The 9,016-nt window shown below is 40.7% G+C and overlaps 1 protein-coding gene across 1 annotated transcript in view; it reads left to right on the plus strand.

Moving 5' to 3' along the window:
- The window catches only part of SIDT1 (SID1 transmembrane family member 1), a 44,994-nt gene extending 41,876 nt beyond the window's left edge, over positions 1 to 3,118 (plus strand). The window contains exons 25-26 of the mRNA XM_033173644.1: positions 1,332 to 1,445; positions 2,815 to 3,118. Coding sequence (XP_033029535.1) covers positions 1,332 to 1,445; positions 2,815 to 2,877 — 177 coding nt within the window. The 3' untranslated portion in view covers positions 2,878 to 3,118. The remainder of the gene's footprint in view (positions 1 to 1,331; positions 1,446 to 2,814) is intronic.
- The last annotated feature ends 5,898 nt before the right edge of the window (positions 3,119 to 9,016 follow it).

Raw genomic sequence — 9,016 nt, forward strand, 5'->3', positions numbered from 1 at the left:
GCTCAAAGCCACCCCCCACAGCCCTATAATAATAGAAACCTGCACGTGATCCACATGCTTAAAAGTTTAATCCCTGGTATTTTTGTTTAAAAAGATATTGGGAAAGGAATTTGGCAAGAACTGTGCCCAAGATCATGAATAACTGCTGCCAGGCATTAGGCTAGATGGGCAATGCTTTCCAAGACCATCTACTTGGCATGGCCTTTGCAATCTTGAAGACTTACTGCAGTAAACAGCTGCAGGTATTGGAGGGAGCAGTCTGGTTGCTGTAACTCTTTATTTGCTCTGCCTTCCAATTTGAATCCATGTCTTCAAACTTACACCTCAAACTCCTGGGCAACGTTTTATTTCTGCCACCCTGTTGTTTCAAATGCTGTGACATGCCAAATATTAATGAGAACCAGTTGTGCAGAACCTGTCCTTTATTTATGCAGAGTTGTCCACCTCGTGCTCTTGGGAGGTTTATAGAATGTACCCAATATCCTTGCTTTTAAGGATTGCAGGAATAAATGGGGTTTGCAGCCAAATGCACAGGACATCCATAGAAGTGATAATCTTACAGCTTTGCCTCTTCCCAAGCACTACTGGAATAACAGTGTTGCAAGCAATGTAAGCTGTTGCACAGGCATTCCCCACCCCGTTAACACATATTAAAATCACACATGGCCCCAGAAACCCAGAAGCGGGGGGAAAGACCTGAAGAACCTCAACAAAGCTCTGCTGCGCATCTGTCTTGCAAGGAGACCCTCCCCGGAGCCCAAAGGGGACATTTCACTCCAGGGAGGGTCGCCTCATGAGTCGGAGGTGCAGTGGGGCTTTGCTGAGACTCTATCCTCTTGGCCAACAGCTGATGCACAGGAAAGCAGCTGCTGCTGCTACATTTCCTGCACATCAGCTGTTAGCCAGAAAGCCCGTGTGCTTCTTGGCTTGTGAGGAGACACTCCCTGGAGCCCAAAGAGGACGTCCTATTTAGGCTCTGGGGAAGGTCTCCTCATGACCTGGAGGCGCCGTGGGGTCATCCCTATTTCACTTATGCAGGCAGGGGGTCAGAACATAACCCACGTGTAAACGGGGAGTTGCCTGTATTCTAGTCAACCCCAGTAGTCAAGGGATATGATACTGCCAATGGTTTGCTGAAGAATTATTAACAAGGCCTCTTCAAAAGTCATGATTATTTGCTGAAGGCGGCATATATACCCCACTCCCCCAAAATATTTTTTCCCTGCTTCCGGGGGGTGGGGAGCACACATGTGGTAGAATTTCTCTACAGCACCGGACAGAACTTTTGAGACCGAGCTGGAATTCACTGCCTGTGCCCATCTTTTCTGTAGGAAACTCCTGCAGAGTCCCGAGAGATAAACCGCCCGTGTATTCTTCTGGGATTCTTTGATGATCATGATGTCTGGCACTTCCTCTCAGCAGCTGCACTGTTCTTCTCCTTCTTGGTGAGGTTTTCCTTAAAGTCCCTCTATCAATGTTATGCCGGGTAGGCTTCCCGTCTCACCCAGTTCCATGTCATAGCACACTCAGTGCATTCTCACACATTCATTACCTTAAATACTTGTTGCAGTTTTAAATGACATGCAGGTCAGACTTAATTTAGAGAGAGAGAGAGAAGGGCCCTGCTGGATCAGACCAAAGGTTCAGGATCCTTTTCTCACAACAGCCAACCAGATGCTTATGGGAAGCTCACAAGCAAGAAATGTGCACAATAGCCTTCTCATGCTAATTATTATTCCCCAGCAACTGGTGTTCAGTTTGGTAGGATACTGCTTGTAAGTGTGCAGGCAGGGCCTTAATCAATATGTTTGTGTTCTCATCAATTAGTGTTGCTGCAAGTGGTCACTGTGGCTTTTTATGCCTCCAAGTTAAATATAAATGGTCACATCCCCAAAATGCTGGACACCTTCTGGGAGCCTCAAACAATAGAAATTCATGCCAGAATTTGTTTCTGCCCGTTTATCTGCTGCAACTGAATAAATACATGAATTTCCTAATGGTGGTGAAGCTTGAAGGGCATGGTGTGAGCCCCCTGCCCCCCAACTCACCATCACCTTCTCCCCTGAGAGGGCACTGGGGCAGGGCATCACTTGTCTGGAATAGATCCCAAACAGGATCTATACAAACTGCATAAAAGCCCAAGAATCAAGAGGACAGATGCAGCCCATGTAAGCAGGCCCAAATTGTCCCAAGCAATCTTTAGCAAGCTGCACTGGTTTTCTCAAAATGTAACCACATGTATTATGCATGGATAAGATGGCTGCAACATTTGAATTGGGTGCCTTCTGCACATAGATGAGCATTTTTGTTTTTAGATCCTTTCCTGGGCCAATGCTCACAAGAGACTAAGATGTATAGCCTTGAGCAAGAAGAGTGCTGGTGCAAGCTGCTCTAGAGAAGCTCTCTCTTTCTGTTCCCCTGACAATTTGTGTTTGATAGGGTGGGGAGGAAGAATAGAAGCAGCTAATAATCAGGAATAGGCTTCTGCAGATAGAAAGTTATATGCCCACTCTAACTCCATACTCGTTTCCTGCTAAAAATAATCACACGAGAGAACCACGAAGATCATTTACTTCCAGCCCCTGCAGTGCAGGAATCTTTCATCCAACATGGGGCTTGAACCCATGACCTTGACATTTGGAGTCACATGCTGTATCAACTAAGCTATCTCCCCACCGTTATTTGTTCCCAAAGGTTGGTGGGAGTGGGACTATATAGAAACTGAAAGGTTCCTTTTTTCTGGGGCATCATGCGTGTTGGCTCTGTGGACCATCCAGAAGACCAGACTCCAATCTTTGCCCTGCTTTGTTCTAGGTCCTGCTGACTCTGGATGATGACTTGGATTCTGTGCGGAGAGACAAAATACCCGTTTTCTGAACTGCAGGAAGTTTTGGTAATGCTTGCTCAAACACATTGTGTTGCCAGCCCAGGGCAGTCGACAGAAAACAAACTTGTTAGTGTACACAGAGCGCATCAAGTACACACTGGGAAGAAACGTGTTCAAACCAACTGGCAAATAAGGAAGACCTGAACAGAGGACAATAATCATTTTGCAACTGGAGGGCTCAGGCTTGTATGCCAGATTGTTGGTAGAAAGCAGAGAGAAGGGAATAGTTACCTGGGGGGTGGGGCGGGGCTTGCAGATCTTTTTCAGCCATCTGATGAAGAATAAAATTTAGTCCCCAATGTCAATTTTAGTGGTGGAACTTACACTTTCACTCACTGCCTAGAAACAGCGGGTATAAGTGCAATAGTGTTGAGACTTGAGAGATCTCTTGTATTGAAAAATCAAGCATGTATTGGCCATTGAAGCTATGGTTCTTAGTCTGATTCTTCAGATGTATATGGTAAGCTGTTACTCTTTTTACTCCTCATACCCAACTGCTTAATTTATCACCATTAGTTTACAATGGAGCATCCTATCTGCTCCTGTACAAGATACTTGAATGCTTTGACCCCCCCCCAGTCTGCAAATAACAGGCCACCACCATTTTATTTAAATTCCAATTTTAAAATTACACACACCCTGTACCCTTCTTCCTCCGAGAGGCATTTCTTAGCTAATTTGAATAGCACAGCTGAAAGGGAAAAGCACACACCTCAGAAAAGAGCTTTCCAATCTGGGCTAGATGTTCTCTTCCTCATCCACAATCTGCCACTCCTCTCCCTGCCATCATTATTATTTATAAAGCCATTTTTCAGTACAACCACCAGCCCCCTTTGACTGAAATGATAGTGTTGGTTCTCTTCTCAAAGAGGGTAAAAGGCTCTGTGTATTGCAATGTTACGATACTTCAAAGTCTATGAGTCCCCAATCTCTTCTGGCTGTTGCTGCAGCAGACTGCTCATGAATTCTTTTCAGAAAGCTGCAATTATTATTATTATTAACATTTGCTGTGAATGCCAAATGGATTATTTTCTTAAGTATGCCTTTCTCTTGATAAGAGGAAGAGGAATGGTTTTAGGAAGAAACTCTTACATTTTTCCTAAATTGTTTTATTTTAGATAATACATAGCAGGGCACTGCGTTTCTTGTTTGCTAAATTTTTGAATAAAAAGTTGGTTCACTATGACTAGGTAAGGTAGTAATTATTCAAAAAGTGTATCAACGGAATCTACCAAAATATCTGCCCATTCTGCTGTTAATTCTTAAAGCAGCTATTAAACCAGCTCAGACTGTGCTGTCTGCTTACCTAGGTAAAAGTACAGTACTTTTGTATCAAAGTACCAGGTGCTGAAATTCTGCACTGATGTGTTTCACAATGTCCTCATGTCAAATGCAATCAAATGTTTAAAGGAAACCTGAGAACTCAAAACAAGATTAGTTCCATTCTTATATCAACTAAAAAAACAAAGAAAAAAGCTAAGAACTTTTGATAGAATGTAAGTGAAGCACTGTTGTTACTTCATATGTATTACATATTGCATTTTTTCAGTGTTCCATTACCGAAACTAAATAGATGTTTAAACAGTAGTTTCCTTGTGCTTCTGATTTTTAAGTTTTGAGCCTTTCATTTCATGTTCATGCCAGTCTTTTTTTCTTTTTCTTTTTTAAAGCACAGTTCAAAAACTGAACAGACCAAGCATATGCTCTAAAGTTCTAGAAGAAAGGGAACCCAGGAGAATAGGCCAAATCAGGCTGTTTCTTTTGGTCACATCCCCCCAAACTTTTAGCCAGGGTTGAGGTGACAGGCAGAATTTGGACCAGCTAGTCATAAAGTTGCTAATGGATAAAAAAGGAACATGAGAGTATACGGACCCAGTTTGTAAACATACAGGCATTCTTAAGTGAAACTTGCTAGCCGATTTAAAATGATAAATATATCCACAATGAAGTAGGCAGATCAAAGAAATTAAAATTAGTTAAAAACCACAAAAAGAATTTCTTGACTTTAAATTATTTACATTTTTCTTTAAAAAATTACAGTTTATAAACTTTGGCTGCAACTTGCAGCCAGGATTTAAGCACAGGATCACAGGCATTGGGGTTTTTCCCTGGAAAAGGGACAGGAAGTGGAACTAGAAAGTATATAGAGTACGCAAAAATGAAAGTACACAAACTGTACATTTTTAAAATAAAATACCATTTTGTTCATATCTATACAATTTTTACAATCAATAAATTGTTACATTTAATAAAAATCTGAGACCTTTCATCAAAACCACCATTGTAAATATTTACATCTGAATGCAATGAATTTGTAAAAAGATGTCAAAATAAATGGAACAAAATCTTATTTACAATAATCCGTGTGCCTGATCAGCACCACCACACATTTCTGTACTAGGGCTTGAAAGAATCTAGGGGCTATATGCAGAATTTTAGGGGATGCACTGTGGAAAAACTGTGGCGCAAATCAAAGGAATACATTTGTTACTTTCAAGAGAAGAGGGAAGCGTAGCTCACTCTGAGTTGTTTAAGGGAATCATAAGGGTATCGGGATGTCCGCTTCTGGCTTGGAGATGAAGCAATCTGCCAAAGCTGGATGCCACACAACCTATAATCTGTATGGTATCGTTTTCCATAACTGCTCCCATTAAAAGGGGCTGTCTGCTTGCACCCAGCAGAAACAATACAAGATGTGATATGCTCACTCTGTTAAAGCTTCTATATTTACATGCAACTCATCTGCATGTGACAATGAGAACAGCACAATGGTTCATGTGTCCAGTTTGGCATCCCATAGGACCTACAAACTGCCAAGTCCCCAGTGTTGTTGTTTTTTTAAAACTCCCTTAAGCAGTGCTGGTAAGGAGAAAGCGTTAGAAGGTCACACATAATGCAAAAGATCTTGATAAGATTAGAAAATTGGTCAGCAATGTCACTAAACTGGACAGCGGTATTAAGAAAATAAAGCTAAGAGATTATGAGTCAAATGGCTTGCTAGTACATAACAGACCAATTTGTTGAGCACATTCTGCAAAAGAGAGAGAAGATCTCTACATGTTGGCTCTTTAGTGAAGAACACGACCGCCTGAAAGGAGGAGATAAGATGTGATTGAATTCATGGACTGTGTATCAGTTTGTACTCCAAGGATTCTGAGACATGACAATTTTCGGCTAAACAGAACTCCCGGCAGTCACTCAAGCTCCTGTAGCACTTGTGACAGTAAAACTGCCACCGCAGACAATGTCAAGACAGACATTTTAAAAATGTCTTAACAGCACTAAGGTTCACATTAGCAGCTATCTACCACAGTTGTGTCTACCAGAAAGTCCTTGTAAGAAGATTCAATATAGATACAAGCCCACAGAAGTGATTGATCTATTAGCTTATACTACAGAACATACTGAATGTTTTAGCAGTCTTAATTTTTTCCTTCATCAGAAAAGTGGGAAATAGACGCCAATTTACAGAATTTTAAAAATACACCCTCCCAGCTCTGTAGATGTCTTGCTAACTTGATGGCGGAGGCAGAACTAAAATAAAAACCATGGGGAGGGAAGGGGAGGGCCACAACAGATATTGGCTCAGACGAAATAAGTTGCAGAAGCCTTTTCTCATATTGAACGGCCTGTTTTCCAGCCTTTCCCCATTATCTGCACTTAAACCACATCTAACCAGTTTACAGAATCCTAGAATTCCCAACCTAAGCACAACCTTTTGCATGGAAATGAACTTCTATGACAAATATAAAATAGGATTCTAATATGTCTCTGACTTGCCATGTTGTCTTGGAAAGTCACTCTTTAGGTTTCCTCAGCTCCTCGTTATTTGAGTATTTAAGCTGAATTCCTCTGATGCAAAATGATAAGAAAACTGATTCTTCTCAATACTAGGAGTACCACTAACTATATAGCACAACCAACTAAAAACAGGGGATGGAAGGTGGTTAAACAATGTAAGTGAGGCAGTACCAATGCAGTGTCAAGGCACAACATCATAATTTCTATAAAGTAGCAGTTTTTTCCCCCTTCCGTTTGCAAGACCAGAATAAGGAAGCCAAAAAGAATCCAAACATGGGTTATTAACTTTTTGAAAAAACAGTGTGTACTAATTATGAATAATTTTTAAAAAGAAAATGTTCACAGTTCCATAAAGTTTAGTCCAGACACTGCAGACCTTTTTAAGTGCTTTTAAAAATACTTGACTAACCAATGCAACACAGAGCTCTCCATTTTCACTGGGACAACTCAACAGAAACTTGGCATGTGTATACAACAAGTAGCACAGCAAAGTGCCTCTTCTACCCCCTAGCATGGGGCCCATGACAGAAAAGTTAACCTGCTATGTCCTCTTTCATTACTGAATTAAATTACTTGTAGAATTTTCAGGAATTTGTTGTGAATGCTGTCCTAGGCTTTTTCTGGAGAGTGTATTATAAATTTAGCAAATAATAATTGATTTGAATTTTTAACTTTTCTATCAACAACCAAGATAGTCCTTTTGATTTCTGAACTACAAAAAAACCCTCAAACACAATTAGCACATGTCTAACAAACTTAAACAGGCTGAATAGTTAAGCATTTTTAAGGGGTCCTGCAGCTTTTTCGGGGGAGCAGAACACTAAGGAACAACTCCACATCCTTAGAAAATGAGTTATGTGGAGTAAGGCATGTCAGTTATACCACTTTTACTTATTAATCATGGCAAATGACAACACTTTCATGCAGCAAGAGATAAAGCCTTCGAAGAAATAGATGTTCATTTCCCAAGTGATATTATCAGAAACTCAGAGACAACTCTATTACATCACTTAAGTAGTTAAATCGTACAACACAGAGAAGTCTCCAAACTGAACCAAGTAGCTGGAATGACGTATGGAATGAAGAATCCAAATAACTGGTTACTTGACAATTGCTTTTGAAAAAAATTATGCTAGGAATCCATGTGTTTTTGATATCTGCACATACATACACATGTCTTATCATGCTAGTATGCCCTTTGAAAATAATTACTGTATCCACCCTTTTCTTGAGACAATATATATGGAATCAAGCTCTCAATTACAACTATGGTAGCATACATTCTTTCACAGTGATGAATTTCCCAAGCACTTAGAGACCCAGAGATGCAGGCTGAATGACCCTGCCAAGCCAATGAACTGAAAGATGCTTCCTAACATGCTATGCACAAACTATGGCCAAGAGAGCTGTTTGTGGTTTTAAAAATACTCTGGAACTTCACACACTGGATTCTAAGAGGAAATGGCTTGTTTTGCTGTTGCTGATTGACAAAAATGTGTGTTATGTGGCAGCTACTATAGCGCTGGAGTTAGAAGAAAGCAACAAGCCATAGGTCCTACCCTGAAAAGGTGAGCAAGAAGACAGCATTTTGAAGCACATAAGGACACTTGAACTCCAGGGCAAACTGAAGGCACATCCTTCAAAACAGAAATATGCTATTATAAATCAATGGTAAGTTTGCACACCCTTCTTTTAGATGTACACAGAAAGTCAGAGTCCAAGATTCAAATTCCCTCTGTTTTCAGGCATGTGTCATGCAGGTCCATGGAAGCTGTTCCACTCTGTCTTACCTTACCATTTGTGAATGAGCCACTGCAATACTAGAAAGCTAACTTCCACTTTGGCCAATTGAACCTTCTGGGGTACTCATTAGAAAGCTGAGCTTGTGAAAACTCCTACAGTTCTGATTCCGACCAAGCCAGCCACTTCAGATTTCCCACTGGAGATTACAATTCCCATGAGGATCTCTGTTCCAAGACAGGAGGCCCTAAAAACAACTGCTGAGGACATTATTGAATTGCTATTTCAAGACAGACCCATGCTGTAATTTCAGCACATTTACTAAGCAATGACTATATACTATACCCATTCTAATATCCCTTTATATGCTACCCCTAAGGTTCTTCTGGCTACCTAATTGCTTAAGTGTTTTTTTTTTAAATCCCACAAGGAAGTTAGCAATCACTAAGAAAGTAGCCCAGGCCAATTTTTTTTACTGCCAAGGTCATAGCCTGGCTACCATCAGCTGAGGAAGACTCTTTGAAACAATATTGCTGTGTGTTTTGAACAATCCAAAAGGGTGCAAAAAAAAAGCATTTGTAACAATTA

This window comes from Lacerta agilis, chromosome 16, assembly GCF_009819535.1.
Source record: "Lacerta agilis isolate rLacAgi1 chromosome 16, rLacAgi1.pri, whole genome shotgun sequence".
NCBI classification, from domain to species: domain Eukaryota; kingdom Metazoa; phylum Chordata; class Lepidosauria; order Squamata; family Lacertidae; genus Lacerta; species Lacerta agilis.